Source organism: Pyxicephalus adspersus, chromosome 2, assembly GCF_032062135.1.
Source record: "Pyxicephalus adspersus chromosome 2, UCB_Pads_2.0, whole genome shotgun sequence".
NCBI classification, from domain to species: Eukaryota; Metazoa; Chordata; class Amphibia; order Anura; family Pyxicephalidae; genus Pyxicephalus; species Pyxicephalus adspersus.
The window spans coordinates 88975981-88995285 of NC_092859.1; the positions used below are offsets into that span (position 1 = coordinate 88975981).

At 36.8% G+C, this 19305-nt stretch overlaps 1 protein-coding gene across 11 annotated transcripts in view; it reads left to right on the forward strand.

The window, feature by feature from the left end:
* Window positions 1–19305, forward strand: part of NAV3 (neuron navigator 3) — a 349645-nt gene that overhangs the window by 149123 nt on the left and 181217 nt on the right. For 7 of the 11 annotated variants that reach the window (XM_072401400.1, XM_072401403.1, XM_072401404.1 and 4 more), the window contains exon 1: window positions 10608–11308. The exons of 2 other annotated variants lie outside the window; for them this stretch is intronic. In XM_072401400.1, coding sequence (XP_072257501.1) covers window positions 11066–11308 — 243 coding nt within the window. In that variant the 5' untranslated portion in view covers window positions 10608–11065. Of the gene's footprint in view, window positions 1–10606; window positions 11309–19305 lie in introns of those variants that run through there. 2 more of the 11 variants (XM_072401401.1, XM_072401402.1) reach the window with 1 other exon arrangement.

A 19305-nucleotide genomic window follows, 5' to 3' on the forward strand; every position in this document is an offset into this window, starting at 1 on the left:
TTTAAAGTATTTAGTGGTGTGAGGTTGAATGTCTTTGGCTGGCTATATTTTTTTGCTGTAATGTTTTGATGGACTGTTCTGATGGGGTGTATTAGGGTGTTTTCTGTTAAGCCAAGTTAACAAAAATGTTCTCATAAAAGCAGAGCTAAATGTTTATGAAGGACCTGCATCTGTATGCAATCTGTTGCTAATGTGTTAAGTTAGCTGCGTAGCATGCTAGGCCGAGAGGTCCTATTTTCTGACATGGGGGCCTATTCATAAATCTAGTATTGTCTTTGGTATTAGTCTTGACTTGATATACTTGTAAACAAAAAGCTTTACTTCAAACCTGCATTATTATATGTAAGATAACCATCTGCCTTTACTAATGCAAGCAAACTACATTGATGTTTCTGGGTACAAAAATGACATTTTTGTGAATTCTTTATTTTGGAGTATTAACAAAATCCAGGAAATTTAAAGTTTATGTAATATGTGCGTACAGCTGTATATACAGGACATGACAAATCAAAACCTACATACATATACAAATACATTGTATGCAGGGATTTTCTTACTTTGAGAAGGATGTGATGAATGCATCCTCTCCTGGACTCACATGCCACATGTCCAAAGGCTGAAAAGTTGTTGTTTTTTTTTTATCACCCAGGAAAGAGTATTGTGTGATTTAGGTAATGTCCACCATTCTTACACCGTTCTTACTAACAATGGGTCTCCTGGATTTACAATCAGTCTTCAGGCTATGTTCAGGCAGATGTTCAGAAAGAAAGGAGACTAAACATCAAAAACAGACTTAAACACCAGGGCTTTCACTAAGTAAATCACTTCTTAGCCACAGACATGTGATGAGCATCCCCACTATTGAGCTAGGCTGCTCTCAATTAGGAATTACCCTCTATTATTTTGCCTGACTGCATGGAACTATTTTAGTTTTGTGCCTTCTATACGAAAGTGATGTAGCCTAAACTGATCACACCATCTCATCAATATTGCTTTCTGATATATCTATAATGAGTGAGGGTGAAGTCTTTTTGTGCTTTATCCTGGGAATTTCAGTTGATTTGTTTAGATGTTATTCTTGTAATAAAACTTTTATTACAGTAAACTCTAAACTACCCAGCTCGCGACTATCTGTCCTCAGTACTATCCGGTCTAGTTAAAAAAATAAAATAAATAATAATTCTCCGTAATAAAATGCCGGGGCGTTGCGGCAGGTGTCTGCTGCGGTCCTCCTGCATGAGGCAAGTTGAGACATAGGGGGCACAGATTTTCCCTGTTCCTGCTCTTCACTTCTCTGGTTGTGTGTCAGATGTCGGTGGATGCAGAGTGCTGGCCTGTGGAAGCAATTACTGGATTTTTAGAACTTTGGCCTATCCGGCTTTTTGTTATTTGGCATGTCCTTCCGCCACATTGGGCTAGATAGTCCAGAGTCTACTGTAATTAAATTTCTGTTGCACATGGTGTATTGCAACACTATTTGTTTAATGTTGTTAGATCCTAACTTATTCATGTGATCTAACAATCTATCCATATGTGGGTCCCTGAGTTCTACCGCACCGTTTCTACTGGAGAACTATCAGGACATGTTGCAATATTGTGATAATATTTAAAATAATAATTTGTTGGTTGACAAGATTACTTTTGTAATACTCTTGTGGAATGCATATGGTATTGAATCTCCTGATAAAGCAGACGTGCATTTGATCATTTGGTGCCTCAACATTTTGGTTTTCTTAATTATTAATTTTTGCACAATTGGCTTTCTATTTTTGGTAGCAGTGAAGAGGTTGCTGTGGAAGCATGTAACATTAATGAAATGTTATGGATACCCTATTCAATATATGTTATGTATATAATGCATTCATTGTCTTTTGGCCACATATCTTTTATTCTTACAGCAACTTCGATAAACATTATTTGCTTTACCTAAATTTCACCATTGTCAAGTTGAACTTTGTTGAGTTTTATTTCAATGCCCATTATTTTGTTGCAATTGCAATTGCCAATGTGAGTGCTTCCCACTGTGTACTAACATGGCTCAGCCATATGTTATAGTTAAACAGCAAGAAGTGCTCCCATTGGCTGGTAGTTGTCAGGGCAGGTCATCACCATTTTTGTCTGGACAAACTCCCTGTCGGTGACATAAATGTAATTTTTTCCTGATGCACTCTATTAGTTGCCTGATTGTAAGGTTTGCTGGGTTCACTGTGGTCCACCATCAGCCAAACTCTTTTCCCTGATTTAGCTTTGTAGCTGATTTGCTTGGGACTTCCCTGGTTGCTGCAATCAAGTCCTGTGGTCTTCAGCAGCTCAAGTTTGTTATCTTTGGCACTTAAGTTCAAGGGGCACACAAGTAGAATTGAAAGACTTCCAGTCCCCCCCCCCCCCAGAAGATTTCTTTGTTGTAGGGAAAGAATGTGAGGTTGATTTGGTTTCAGCTGAGGTCCAATATCCCAATCTATTTGACAAAGAGTAAAGGATCACTTTTATGACCTCTAACTATCTTTATTAGTATAGCGTTATAGTATATTTTTGTCTTGTTTATATGTGCGTGTTTATTACTCTTCTATCAACCAATTATGCCTTTAAGTACAGATGTCCATCTCAAATAAAAAATATCTGTTTAACTTTTAAAAATTGTAATATTCATACAAATTTGGAAAAAAATGCATTTCTGCATTATTATGAAATCATGGCAATAAATATGTACATAAAATGAATTTGGCTTCAAACATATTTTGTTCTGCTTTAACCATGCACATGGTTTACTTTGTTATTTAGTTAAGGACAGTTGTCTCTAGGGATGCAGGAAGTCCTATTTGTCATAACTCATCATCCGGTGTCTCATTTTGAGAGCTGTCAGCAGGTCCTCCTATGTAATTCCTGGCTTCCCCCTTTGTTATTATTTCCTGTTTTCCTCGGACAGGCCTGAAGGCGGTGTGAAAATGTCATGTCACACAGAAGGCTTTGCTTGTGAACTTCTTGTTAGCGGACTCCTAATTAATAATATTTTGTCTCTGGTTCCTCACCTTATTATGTTGCTGTTATACTTTTTTAGTGGATTGTTGTTGTCTGATTTGTTTGCAGTTCATTTTTTGTCTTTGGACGCCTGCATGTACTAGCACAGGCTTGTCTTCCTGTCCTTATTTGTTCTGTGTCCACTCCTGTGTGAAAATACCTCCTGCTGAAATGTCACAATCACTGGCTCATATTCTTGCCAGAAATACAGTAGTGACGCTCTATAAGATGGCATGCCACATCTGAAACAAATCTTTGCTGCACAGATAGCTTGGTCATATCACAGAAACCAAGAATGGTCTAGATATATGTAGAAATAAAACTCTTACATACAGACATAAACCTTTTATGTCAACATGGTACATAGTAAACACGGCTAAAAAGGGAATCAAGACAACCCCATCAAACATTCCCTTGTAGAAATCTTCCAGGTCCTTGTCTTTTAATGGCAGTAATTGATTCCCACCAGGGAATGTTTTAGGAAGTGTCAGATACCCTTCTTCATAAATGTTCTAAATGTAGGTAGGTGATGCTTTTTATACACTTCTACTCAAGGTACATTCACATAAGTTATGTATGGTAAAGTGGCTAGGTATAATGGGTTTTCTGTGTTTAAAGGCTGGTCTGTTTACCAAGAACAATTAAAGGCTTTTGGTACTTTAATTTAAAAAATGAAAACGTTTTGAAAAAAAATTGTACTTCTTGGTGGTCCTTACTAACTAGAGGCTGTTCAAAAATTGTCCCTGTAGAATAATTATGCCTAGATGGTGTGCTGTCCTCATCTGATGGAAGGATCTTAAAAGAAAACTGTAATGAGGATAAAAATGAAGACTGTTGTTGCTGACCACCTTTCCACCTTTAACTTTGTCTCTCTTCCCCAGTGAATGCTAGTTTTTTGGCTGTCTTGCTGATTTATTGGTTTCAGACCACCAGTGTAATTCTTGTATTGTTTTTACTCACCTCAATGTAAGAGGTGCATGCTGGCATCATTTTCATCATTCTGTAAGAATATGGGAAGCAAAAGCAATTATTCTTATTTCAAAAAAATACAGCAGAAACATTTATTATTAGGTGAAAGTCTGATGACAAGGCAAGACTGAAGATGTCCACATACAGTAAACAACTTGCAGGCTGGGAATAGAAGTGAGCCCTAAATCAAACACATCCTTATAAATCTTGAACAATTTTATTTTTACACTTTTCATTCTACAGTTGTATGTATTCTTAGCAGGTAACATGACAGAAGCCACATTAATTGTCATTGCTGGAAACTAACAGAGAGGAGTGAGAATACCAGACATCAAGAATTTATTAGAAGTTAATTAAAATAACTGCGTGGCAAATGTGCAGCAAATACATAGTTTATTATATGAATAATAACTAATAAATTGCCACATAAACAAGGCTAGTGTTTCAATGTCTCCATTTTCAGTTTCTCAGGGACTAATTTGACAGATTAAAGCAAAAACATAGACTCATACTGCTCTGGCCAATTATCCCACAGCTTCAAAATAACTACTTGAAAAGTCAGTTTTTTAATGAGCAATAAACAGTTGTTGTACAAAAATGCTGAAAGACAATGCACAAAGTTTAGATTCCTCTAAATGGTAATATCTTGAATATTTTCATGGATCAGCTTTAAAACCTTTGGGCACTATTACATATTATTCACTGTTATAACCTGTCTAGCAGCTGTGTTTTTGTAAAATGTATTGTATGTTCAACAGTTTTGTTAAATATTTAGCAATTTTTTACAAATGAAATAATTAGGTATTAAAATAAAAGACTCAAGTAACAAGTCTAGATGAGTTGAAGTTGACTCGTCACAAGGCTTACTAGTTGTTGTCTGGGAAAAACCTTGTCCTGGTGGTCAACTCCCAGGTCAGAACACTGTCACGTGCCTTTAGTCACTTTTCTGGAAACCCTACTGTGTTACAGTAATGGATCAAAAACTTTGATAAAGCAGGGAAGCTGAACTGATCAATACATATATCTTGCTTTGGTGGGGGATGATAATCCCTAACCTTTTTGGTTGGTGTTGAAGTTTGTTAGTAGCTCCTGCTCATCACACATGTGGGTGAAAAAGACAGGGTGGACACCTTTAGGTTCTTTCACTCTAAAACTGTTCTTCATACCTTTATTAGCCTTTTCTTAAAGTAATGTAAACTCAAACTCCGAAGTAAGCTTAATGAAATGTGCTGACTGGCAGGCCTTCCAGTGGCAGAATATACTGTCAATTATTATTATTATTATTATTATTATAGTGATGGTTGTAGTGATGGTTTCAAATGACAGAAGAAGCCGGGTAGGCAAGTTTGAAAAAATGGGTTTTGAGTGCTCTTTTAAATGAGCAGAAAGTAGGAGCAAGCCGAATAGGACGAGGAAGACCATTCCAGAGACTTGGAGCAGCTCTAGAGAAGTCTTGTATCCGTGCGTGTGATGAGGTTATGAGTGAGGAAGTAATTAGTAGGTCATTGGAGGAGCGGAGAGAGCGGCAGGGGGAGTATTTTTTAACCATGTCAGAGATGTAAGTGGGACAATAACTGTGTAGGGATTTGAAGGCAAAGCACAGGAGCTTAAATTTGATTCTAAGGTGAAAAGGAAGCCAATGGAGAGAACTACAAAGAGATGTAGCGGAAGAGGAGCGGAGGGAAGGATGGATGAGTCCGGCTGCAGCATTTATAATAGATTGTAGAGGAGAGAGTCGGGTTAGTGGAATACCAGCGAGAAGGATGTTACAGTAGTCCAGACGAGAAATGATAAGAGCATGTACAAGGAGTTTGGTGGTCTCAGGGGACAGGTAGGGGCGGACAAGTATCTTCTTTTAAAGTTGTTCAATCATTCCTGCCTATGAGCTCCTTTTTTCTGCATGGGTACATTGAGCCTTACATGCATGATTTTGTGTCATGATGTAACTCCAATGCACATGTGTAGGAGTTACATAATTCTGACCCAGTTTATAAAGATGACCGAAGACTCCAGACCCAAAAGAAGACTGGGTAAAGATGGTAGTGCTGGACACCAAATTGAGCCCTTCCAGTGCTCATTCATACATCTTTCAGTCTTTTGTGTTTGGAAAGGATCGTCAAAGATCATTTTCAATGACAAAAGTCTAATGTGAGTACATAGCCTAAGCCTTATATAAGTAATTACCAGAATATTCTATACATTTGCAAGTTATGATGTCATTTTTTCCCTTGAAGATGGTTTTAAGTGAGAAAATGAGTAGGCTTCAAACGCTTTTCATATTTTGTGGAACATCTGTTTGTAAGAATAATTGCACCAAACAGATTTGATTAACGTCTTGTGTTTTATTAGGGATTCTGGACACACATCCCACATCAATTCCTCTTTCCCAAGTTTATACAGTTCATAGAAGTTATGTTGTTGTTATTATTGTTAGTAATGCCATACATATATGCTCAGTGACATCAAAGTTTATTTCCTTGTCAGACTTTCTTCCCTGAGCTCCTTACGCTGCCAGTCTAGGCCAAAAACGTGCTTTTCATGATTCCACCAGATGTTACATTCTCCTTGAGCCAATGGAAACCTTATGGAATAGTTTGTTTTTTATTTCAGTCCAGTAGAAAATGCCAGTTTAGCTGAGACTAAAAAAAAAAAATCCTTTTTTCTGACCCAAATACAGGTTTCTGCCAGAGGTCTGAGAATCATTGGTTTCCATTGTAAGATGAAAGCATTCATTTACTACTAAGACTATACCAGGGTCTTTATGGAAGCCTATTAACATCTTTTCATCAGTGCAGGTTGTTCTTATAACACTTAGCAAAAGCAACCCACAGTCCAAAATTATTTACATTTAAAGTAATTCTTTTTAATTACTGAATTAGTAATTCAGTATTTTTTACTGAACAGCACCTAAAGCAGCACATAGGAAAATTAAATAGTGGATTTTTATGCCTTCATACAAATGATTTTCCTACTGTGTGCTTTGGATTGCTTTAAAGTTCAGCTGGAATACATTTTTTCTTAGACAGGCAAAACATTTTTTAGACCTGAAATATAATTTTAATACCAGCTTGTATCCACACTTCAACAAACCACAAGGGTAAAGCTTTAGATAATATGAAAGTCTTTTTTTATTGTAAATTTATATACAACATATAGCATTGATATAGGAGGACCAAAAGGCCATCTGCAAGAGCTAAATGTTTTCAAAGAATAAAGTTATCACAGATTCAACTTCCCAGTTATGGACTCCCAATAGTAGATTTGCAAAAATCAACATGAGATGCTTTTTATACAGATTAAAGCATGTTTAAGGCAAATAGACCTATAAGAAGTGGATAGTGATGCATTGGCACGGCTTTTAAATCTGAGCTTATAGTGGCAAAGTATGAACCATTGGGCATTTTGAAATGGCTGGAGGGCAATAATTCAGTTGTCCACTATACCCAGAAGGGACATGAACATCATTTCTAAATGAATAAATGCACAGTTTTTGTAAAATTCTTCCTGAAAAGGACTGTTTTTATTGCCAAGGTGTGACTTTAAATATGTACCATTGGTGGTCTTAGTCTAGCAAGGGGCTACTATATACCAGAAGAAGACATGGAGTGGGATCTTTTGTCAGGCTGGCCATTATTCTTTGATTAAATCTGTCAAACCCTATGCCTTTTCATCTTCTGGTGTACTCTGTTCACCTCCTAAATTGTCCTGCAAGGGGACATCGGGGGCTATTTTTGAAAGCCACAATAAAAGCTGCCTTTTCCATTGCTCATTTATTGTGCCATACCTTTGATGTATAGGAGTACTTTAAGATCATCCATTTAGCCTAACACTGATGTAGTAAAGATATTAGGTGTACGTCACTTATTTATGGGGTAGCATGAGATGCCAGAAAAGTTGAAGTTATGGTAACAGTGTTTCTGCGCTGAAATAAAAAGTCTGAAATACAACTTCCAGTACTTCTCTCTTGTAGTTGTCATGCGATGGGCATTCAGCCATTTTGCATCTGCGTATAGGGAAGATCAGGCAATCTAAACTCTTTAGTACTGTGTGCATAACATATAATATTCCTAGGCCTTCAGTCACCTGTCCTGCACAGTATAAGGCCTAGACCATCATTTTCCTAGGGAAAGATAAATAGCTCATTTATATGGGATTTTGTTCACCCCGGCAAGGCTGTTAACTGTATAGCTTTCCCTTTAAAAGCCCAATCTGTGTTGTGTGGAGTCTTACGTTTTCTACTAAATCAAGACAAAACATTTCTCTGCTGGCCTCTAATTTTCGAAGAATAAAGATGACATAGTATAGTTATGTTCTAGTAATGAAGATTACTTTGCATCTTAGCTTCCGGATCCAGTGTTTAGCTCAGTTCTTTAGCTAGTATAATTATCACAGGAAGCCATTATCAGTTCATGCTGTCAGAGAAGGATTCATGTCTTGCCGTGTACCGAGTTTTATATGTGAGATAGCTAGGGGATGTTAACAGTAGCTAGATAAAGAGAAGATCGCTATCAGTACTTGTCCATGTGCACGTTGTGTCTATAAATATATATATATATATTCTAGTTGTTCAAGAATGAAAGAAAACATGAACACTTTTTTATTATTAATAATAATAATAATATTAATAATAATAATAATAATAATAATAATAATATTAGTTATCTGGACCAAGGTGTTCAAAACCACATATATATATATATTCTAGTTGTTCAAGAATGAAAGAAAACATGAACACTTTTTTATTATTATTAATAATAATAATAATAATAATTATCTGGACCAAGGTGTTCAAAACCACATTTGTTGATATGGTCCAGCTTTCTTCTAGTAATTTTCCACCACTGCCACAACTACTGCTACCATCAGATTTATAATTTATGTCCTTTATAGTAATGAACACAGATTATCTTCACTCTTAAATCATAATTAACTTTCTGATAGGGACATTGCAAATTGATGATAAAAACATTTTACTGACAAAGAAAAGGAAAAATACTCATTCTGATGCCCCTAAGAAATGTAATTTGTAATAAATGTATAGCAGAGTAAGCCAGATCTTTTGTGTCAGAATGATTAAGGAATTCCATTACTCTGTTAAATTGATTATATACTAGGTTTTCTTTCCTTTGGCTATGGCTTTTAACTGCTTGCACAGAGAAATTCTGTAGAGGCTGGTTCATGCCAAAAGTAAAGGGAATTTATGGGCTTTTTTTAAGTATTTCTAAAGATATACTGTATATGTAAAAGTGATCAACTTAATGTAAGTAATCCTGTCAGTATATATTAACATTTTGAAGCCTTCCTATTCTGGTTAGTGTGTAAATATCTATGATCCTAAATACTGGAGATTTCCTGATCGTCTCAGTAGCCCCAGGCTAACTGAAAACAACAAACTTTCCATGTGGCAAGGTAATTATTTAAAAGAAGCCATTTGGAATGTCTAATATACTGGGAGCGCCTAGTAGAATAATCTTTAAAATAGTACATGTTACAGTAATAGCCTAAAATGTGTGATGTTCTACTTTACACTTTAAATAATCTCCACTCAATATATGTTGGAAACCTATATTGTTGTGTATCGTTGGAATCATGTATTATATTCGCTGTGTCTGTGAATATGCCCTGCCTGTGTCTTCTCTTACTGTTTTAAGCCATGTGGATGCTAACTCCTCTCTAACTGTGGGTCTGATTTATTAAAGCTCTCCAGGACGATAGAATATCCTAGGTGAACCTGGGTGATCCAGCAAGCCTGGAATGAATCAGGTCCAGGACATGGGCCAATAGCAACCGATTTTTAAGAAGACAATTCCAGGTTTGCTGGATCACCTGTGTGTGTCTGTCTGGACTGTGTGGGTACATTGTATCTGCCTTGACACTGTGTTTCCACTCCATTTGCAGTACTCTTGAATTGGGAATAGCCCACAGCTTTCTATGTCCTGGGTGTGTAGAATGAGAGCAGAGAGAAGAGTGTTGCATGAGCCACACAATTGTCTTTTTGTAAATCTATACAGGTCCACTTTCGGTGGCACATCTGCGTAATAAAACAAGTGAAAGTCACAGAAACAAGCACTATCAATGGTTACCTGTGAGAAAAGCCTGGCTTCTGTCAGACTACTGCAAGCAGTATAACACTCTATATGAAGAATACAGAAATCATGTGTGTTTATGCTTTAATATAGATGTATACAGCAGCAGGGCCAGCAACCCACTACTTTTTCTGCAGACTTTTAAATCCTGCTGCCTTTATTGCATTATTAAAAGACATCAATCATACTTCACTTTTTATATTATTCAAAAATCACTTTTTTTAGTGGTGTGCAGTATTTTATAGGTCCTTGTTGTAGTTCCCTGTATTCATATACCAGGTCAAGCGGTAACAACTGAGAAGCTGTTGTAGAAGACTGACCCTATTTTGGCTTTCCAGGGAGACTAAACTCATTTTTTTAACAAGTGGAAGGAAACAACATAGTACAACAAACAGTTTTGCTGAGAATATTTCCGGCTGAAAAGCGTGTTTAACAGCTGCATGTTTTGGCCACTCATAATGGCCTGCCTCCCTCTCTTTTTTTTTATCTGGTAATAGAGAAGTGTGTTTTTCTGAGAAAGAATGCAGACTCCCTGTGAGTGCAGTCAGAAAGAGCTGGAGTCTTGCTATTTTGACAGTTGCAGTTAGAAGTCATTTCATGCGTTTTCCTTTCCCTGGTTTGTTCTTAGCTTTCATTCTGGGAAAGCCCATACTTGAAATACCTCTAAAGAGGTGGAGAATAAAGCCTAATTCCAGACATACAAAGATCTGTGAACGTTACCTTCAAACGTCTCACGCCCCAAAGGAGTGTTTAATCTTACACTGCAACTGACTGGCTGCGGAGAGCCTGTGTGTGTACGCAGGAAACCGGTTAAGATGAAGAAAATCCTAGACACGTAATGAAAGTGTGTGTATTTCTAATTCCTAGAAAAACACATGGCCAAGACTTTCACTTGTCCTAGAAAAGTGATGAGCTGAGTGTGGACGGTGCTACAGGAAAGTCCTCCAAACTTACTTTTTTATTTGGTCTGTAAAGCTAAAATACAGAAAAATATGTCTGTGCTTGGTGTTTCGTCCAAGTTAAGACAGCCAGCTGTAGGATCAAAGCCAATTCATACCGCTCTACCTATACCACATGTGGGCAAGACCATGTCACAGCAGTATCCATCAAGGTCCCTGGAGCTGACGACCCCTGAAAAGTCATTGGCTTCTTGTCAATTCATGCTAAAGCAATCCTGTGATTTTGAAGAGAAGAAACTTATTCATGCCAATGTCAGAGAATCAGAAGATAGAAAGGTTAGTAAATATTTAAATACAGTTTTTTTGTTTTTGGGTAACTATGGGCTAACTTATATGCTGTAGGTTCAGTGATTCATGGTTATTATACATGCATAAAACATTTTTCATAAGCTACTGTTTAGATTTCACAGCCTGATATGCTTGAATGATCACCATGACAATGTCCAATAAATATGACCATGCACATATCTACAGTGGCAGCTGTGGACCAGAATGGTAATTGCATTAGAAAAGAGAACTCTAAAAATTCTAAAAGGACGAATTCCTTGATCCTGTCACCAAATGCAAAACTGGGTTCATCTAATAAGTGAAAAAAACAAACTTACCTTTGTAGAATAGCTAGTTTGTGAATGTTAACAAATGGAGTAAGCTGTGGCAACTTTTGTGGTTTCCATTACTTGACAGGTATTCTATTGGTCCTGAAAGACATGGGATAATTTGCAGAATGGAGGATGCATTCACTATAGGTTCACTATGTTTTATGCAAAATGAGATACCTAATAAAGGTAATGTTTGGAGTGGCACAATGTGGTCCCTGTATTAGGGTGCTATAGGTTTACATATCACCTGGCAGAGCAAGAAAAAACTGTGAGTCCACTCACATGTGACCCTACTCTTAGAAAACTATTCTTCCTGTATAGAAAATGTGATCTTTTTACTAAACTAAAGTTCCAATTTAAAATCCCCCCTACCATTTAAAGTGGAAACTAAATTTTTATGTGATGTGCTTTATTTATGTTCATGGTATGTAAGTAGCTTATACTAGGACAAGGCACCTGCAAATAATGGTGGCATGAAATTTCAGGCATTTTTTTCTAGTTTTGTATGGAGTGGGAAAGGATTAGAGCACCTGTAAAGATTGAATGCTGTCTAGTGCTTAACTTTTTTAGGTTGAAACAGTTAAGTTGAAACTGTCACAGGAACTGCGAGTGGAATTTCTAACTTTTCTCCTTTTTATCCAAAATTGGAGAAAAAAATTAGCTACGGATATATTTTAAGGTATATTTAAGGGCTAAACTTTTTTTTTGTATTGTGGATGGAACTAAGGAGGAATAAAACAGTTGTCAGATTTTGATCACTTTTCATGTAGGCTCTTCTGAGAGGATCTACCCAATGTTGAACAGTTGTCCCAGTAACAAGTGTATTTGGGGAAGTTGTCCCTTCTATCTCTGTGGCAACTCAATATCACCTAGTGATATGGGTGATCAGGTCAATGTAAAAGAGTTCCTCCCCCTGGGGGGGGGGGCGGGGGGAGGACCTGACACCAATTAAAAACATTTGAGTTCTAACCCCTCACCGTTCTACAAAAAAAAAGTTTTGCTAGTACATGTGCTCTGTTTTACGCTTCTCTTTTGTGCCACTAGGATAGGTAATAGGAAAAATCTCTAACGGGGACACGAACAGAAATTATTTTATATTTGAATAACAGAATAAGGAGGACTACCTCTGGAAGACTTTTGTTGCTGTGTAATCTTGTTACTTCTGCTGAGTCGGGAGACAGGATGTGGTGATAAATTTTATCATTGGTGACACAAACAACAGTAGAAAAATGATTGCAGTTTTGATCTGTCCCATATGCCAAAAAAATTTGCTTGCGTAATCGAATATCACCTAACTGTAAATAGAATTCAAATACTGCTGATATAACTGCTTGGGATTTGCCTTTGCCTGTATTACACTGCCTGGCCAAGAAAGCCCCCAAGCCTATGGTGGAAGAGTTATGATCTGAGGACGCTTCAGTTGATCCGGTCTAGGTTCAGCAATGTTATGTGCCAAAAAATGAGGTCAGCTGATTACCTGAATAGTGTCCAGGTTTTTCCATCAATTTCTTTTTTCTTTTTATGGCCCAAGATGCCAATGCCAGGATTTATCATGCGCAGATGGTAAAAGTGGGTTAAGGGAGCATGAAACATCACTTTTAGGCATAGACTGGGCACCACAGAGACCTTAAAACCATTGAGAATCTTTGGGATGTTCTGGCGAAGACTTTGCACAGTAGCCAGACTCTTCCTTCATCAATACAAGGTCTTAGAAAATAGACATTGACATTGCATAAGCCTTTGACATTTGACATTGCATGCCATAATCAAAGCTTAAGGCAATCCAACAAAATATTAGTGGCTTTTTTTTTTTGGCAAGGCAGTGTATATCGCACAGTCCCTGTGCTGCGAGTCTAAATATATAGCCTACATTAGGAAGACACTTAGAGCAGAGCAATGAAGACTTTTCCAAAACCATTGGTCAAGCAGGTGCTCTCTTTAGCCACTGTTGGTCTTGTAGTCTACATAAAAATAGTAAACGAGCTTCTGTATCCTAACTTGTGTTCTCCACACCGAGGCCTTCAGCCTTCTAGGTCCTGTCTACATTATGCTGTGTTGCTAAAAAAGCTTTACCAAAGGAAGTTGTTGGAAATTGGGAAACATGCTCAGCAATAAGCTGAATGGACAACCAGTATTTTACCTTCCAACAACTCCCTCTAGTGAAGGACCAACTTTTTAATTAGCATTACCAGGGGGTAAACAGAACTGAAAAATGGGGCAGGCCACCAAGGGGAGATCACACTCTTATCCCATTTATCTTTTTTACGCAAATCTTTAAGACCATGACAGCTGAGAAAATTTGCAGTTAGTGTTTACTCCTATTTCACGCTTTGTTTTTCTTATGCTGATATCCTAATTGTAAATTGAGGTAATTGTTTTTTTTATATTCTGTTGTTTCATTTTAGTGTTGTTAATTCCATACAGTAAGCATGTTGATTTTTTTTGTTCAATGACAATTTTGTACTACACATACCTCTAAATATATTCTTGATTAAAGCTGAAAACCAGGCAAACACCTGAATGCATAGATGAAATGCAGAGATGATTTACCTGACAAAGCATATGTACTTTTATTCATCCGGTTCTGAGATTTGCAAAGCACATGGGGGATTTTTATTGTCAAAATATCATTTATTTAGTATTTCTACAAGGATGAGATTTACATAGTTTTGTCATACAGCAAAGACCTATCCAACGGGGCAAAATATTACATTTTTCCTTGCTGCAGGTAATTAGCACCTAGGTTATATAGAGCTTTTAGATTTATGTTCCTGGAAACAATCTTTCCTAATAATTACCAGTAAAGATAAAACAATGGGGAGGAGAGGGGAAAGAGACCCTGTTGTACGAAAGGTTGGAAAATACAGTGATTATCCTGCTCACTTGTTTATTGATCTGTAAGGGTGGTTCAATGAACGACATCTGGGAACCACCACCCAGGATCATTTGTCCTATACACTACAATACAATACACTACTGTTGAAATACCCTCTCTATCACTATCATGTGTACTTAGTATCTGCCTGGATTTCCGTTTTGATGGCTGCCCAATCTAAATCATAGTTACCTGAACCTAAAAACCATTAAAAAAAACTTTCAAAGTAACATAAGTAAAATTTCCACTCATTTGGCTGAATTTTTTTCTTTGGCTTATGCTGTACAGAGGAATTCCACTCTTATATGATGTGATCATTTTGACTAGGAAAAGCATGACAACATTTATGATTTATTCCAGGGGTTACTAACTTAGAACCACCTGTGGCTCAATTAATGTTTTTTTTTTTTTGCTGAAATTTTAAGAATTTTTTTTAGAACATTAAATTGTGCCCTGTGAGTCTGAGATGTATTACATTCGTACGTAAATTTAATGCTTAGCAGGATGCACAGTTCATGTACACAGGAACGACACTTCAAATTCTGGCCAAAGGTTTGTTTGCAAAGAGGCAGACATAAATTACTAGAAGTATTTGCAGCCACAAGGACTTGGCTGCAACTAACAATCCTGTACAGCATACCTAAAGAAGAGTTTGTTTAATTACTTTGTGCTAAGATAGGAAATAGAAGTAAAAATAGCCCTTTAAGGAATAGTGCTTAAATGTTCATATTCTGCTTCTGAAAATAAATGCTGCAGAGGTTTGATGGGCCTCAGGAAACCTCAAATGATCAGTTGGAATATAGTATAAAACAACATGCATGATCTCATGCATTGGAATATCTTGTCAAAGGGAATCTTGCATGTGCTGAGAGAAATTATTGTAGAAGGGACTATGCTGACTGTGCACGGTACATGTGATGAGAATAGCAACAGCAGATTTGCACTGAAAAGCTTTTAAGATGGTGTCCCTGTGGCTGTTAACCAGTTGTGAAAGTTGTGCTCAGAACTAGTTAGGAGAACACTTAGATGGCTATTATTGTAATAATTTTATACATTCCAAACCCAATTTCACTGAAACACTTTACATCACACCATAACATCTTGGTGGGATTGAAGTCTGGGTGTGTCTTAATGACCAACCCTGTCTTTATTTTGGATTGAAGAGACCTTTGTCGTGTTCTACTCAATTTCTGATCTTGATCTGCTATTATAACCAATTATATCTGTGGTCTCTTCTTTAATTAAATTCATTTAATGACACAAAATAAGTAAGCTTATTGAGGGATTTCAAATCCGACTGTGCCACACCTCAGGCAACCTGCAAGTTGTCCTATGCAATTTCTAAATAAATCATTTTCATTTTGAGATTTTGTTCTTGGTTAATATTTGCTTTGTTTTAATCACTAAACAATGTGTGGAGTACTATTATGCTATGTTATTATTTGGTTAACCATAACCACATCACACAGAAGATGCATATAAAATTGATCAACAAACAGTTTAAAATGTGATTGCAAAGTGATTCAACTGAATTTTCCACAGACTTGAAAGAGCTCATCACATATCGTCCACCCAAGATACTAGTGAAAGTTTGGCCAGACGTTGTGTGAGTCACATTATCTTTTATTCCACACCCTCAGTGACTGAAGATTCCCTCTACACTGCTCATAATCCAGATTTCCCACACATCAATCCAACAGCCTTTTGCAAATCCTGTCTAGAAGGGAACAGCTGAACATTGGGACAAAGCCCATAGCCCCTATATTTTTTTAGTACAGTAATAAAAATTGTTATTATTCCACAAAAGACTATACTTGAGTTAAACGCAGATGCTAACAGAGCTCTTGTAAAAAATGCACTGGAATTGAATAACTAAAGGATTTTTATGCTATTGACCTATCAAAGTGAACTATCTGTAAGGGATAATTCATTTACCTTGAATGAAATGAAGCTTCTACTGACTGACCAATTCATGGGGTTGATTTACTAAAGGATTTTAAACTGTTCAGTTTTCATAGTAAATTATCACTATGGATTGTCTTAGTTTAATGGATGAGATAACATTCACTTTGCAAAGAATACCTAATCAAGTTCAAGGAAATGTGTACAAAAAAAAAAAAAAAAAACCTTATTGCTTGCACATGATTTGATGGCTGAAGTTGGCAGGGCTTCAGGGAGTCAGCCCTTGCATTATAATAATATATATTCAAAGAAAGTTCATCCATAACTGATTTAACCAACATTATAACTGGGTAAATGTGAAATAAAAGCATGGGTAATTTTAAAAATGACCAGGTTTTATTAGGAGGTCCATACATCCAATTATATTTATGATTTTTTATTTTTTTACACTTTCAGTTTACTGTGTGTAACAGGCATTACCTTGGCATGTTTGCAACATATTCTGCCCTGCCATCCTGAAACACATTTTTCCAAGAATGCATTACCATATTGTTTTTAAAAAGGTTTTGTTGTAAAGAGCAAATCTTTGATTTTTGGTAATGAAAACACATGCTATCTGCAGGTTTGTGTGAAATTTGTGCTATCTCTGTGTTTGCTTGGGCTTCTTCCGAGCAGTCTTATTTCTTCCCGCATCCTGAAAACATCTAGTACTAGTAGATTAATTGACCTTCTTCCAAATTGGCCTTGGACTGTGGTAGGGACACTAGACTATAAATTTGTTAAAGACATTGGATTGTGAGCTTTAGTTAGTGTTATAAATTATATATTGTACTCTGGAAGGCACTGCAGAGGCCGTTGGCACTATATGAATTCTGAAAATAAATAAACAGTGGTCACCCTTCCTAACCTTTCCTTTGCTACACTGCAGCCCCTTTCAGTATCTGGGAGTAAAGAAGGAAATACCTGGGTATATGGAGCATTTGTCTCACTCTACTTTTCTCATGTAACATTGATAGTTCTTGGTTGATTATCCACTCAAACACCTTGGAATGGAAAGACTTGGAGCTTACATAACACTTTCATTATTTGCCCCCGGCTAATAAATGGAGCAAAGGAGTGATGACAGGTGGGTAAGCATGTGAAACCAGTAAACATGGAAGTGAACCTATGGTTTCAACCATCTATTAGCTAAGAAAAATATTACCTTGAAGTGAACCCATGCTTTTCCCACACTTGGTAAAACAACAATTGGCCCTTCCCAGTAACATGTACTGTATTTACTCTTCCTGGCCCTTCCCAGTAACATGTACTGGCCCTTCCTAGTAACATGTACTGTACTTACTCTTCCTTCATATTTACATTTTCCTTCAGCCCCTGGAATCTAAGGAAAGTCGTGTGTAGTACTTGCAGGACTCTTCAAGGACTGTTTCTTTGTTGTAGTTTGGGTTGTTGAGCAATGTGGTTGGTTAGAGTAGGAGAGGTAAAAAGAAGGGTAGAGATTTGAGACAATCATACTTGTAAAAAGGTACCGTTAATATTACAGCATTATAAGTTTCGACCTTCAGAAACCTCACTTTTGTGCAATCCCAGATGATGATGTTCTTCATATTTATCATTTTTAAGCAAATTTGTATGCCTTGTAATATGGTCTATTATTAATTTCAAGCACGTATTTAAAAGGATTGTGTTTCTGAATGGTAACACCTGTATTGGTACATAAAGAGCTCCTGCTGAGAAGTTAGTACTTTTGATAACATGGGGTGAAGAACATAGACCAGTGTTACTCGACCAGGGTTTTGTGGATCTCTAGGGTTCCTCCAAAAGTTGATAGGGGTTCCTTGAGCAATGAGCATTATGTGCCTCTCGCATCAGTTTAATTGACTCCTGTTATCTTTTAGGGTTATCCTTAGGGGATGCATTCTTCTCACTTGAAAGTGGTGTAAGAGGCATTCTAAACACTGACTTCCACACTAATGTACTGTGAGTTGTGGATATACTAAATATAGCAGGGGTTCCAACAAGATCTGAAAGTTATTTCAAGGGTCACATATTAAAAAAATAGAAAAAGCCTGAGATAGACCATCATTGGGTAAACCAAGGTGATTCAGCTAACCTGGAAAGAATTTCTTTAAAACTTCTACATTTCTTTTCCAATGTTGAAGAACTTGTGAAAATTTGGCCCATTATATCACCAGCACTGTAGAATCTTACATTCTTTCTAGGACATGGTCTGTGTTAGCTGTTTCTGTGGGTTCAGACTTAGGGCGATTCCAACTTGGTGATTACTCATTTTGACATGCTATTCTAATACACACACCCATAATATCTTGAGTAATGGTGCTGCCAAGAATTTATCAATTGTGCAATTTCAACACACATATAAAAAACTACGGCAAAGCACATTGATCTACTTAGTAAGTACTTAGTATGTTAGGCTTATTTATTATGCTGATAATAGTAAAAATATGGATTTTACTATATGCCAACAACAAAAAGAAAAGCGTAATAACATTTAGTGACCATAACAAGAACTTTGGTTATAGTTTATAACTTCTCTTGTAGTCACTCACCACATAGAGACCACATGTGCATAATACTCATGGCTCTATAATGCCGAACATAAAAATTCAACAAAGATCTGTTGAAGGTCAAAGGAAAAAAAGATATTCATATTGTGTAGTTTTCCATTCACAGTACTGGCACAGGTATCTGTGGTTATTGTTTTATGATGATGTGAGACAGAGCAGTGCTGTGTGTTTATATGGAATCTGTGTGTTTGTACAGTAGAGCATTGAGGAGCAATGTTAATGATACATTCCAACTGTATGTGCAGGTATCACAGTACAACAATTGTCCTGGAGAATAACAGCAATCCTCACTTGACTGGCCAGTCAGGA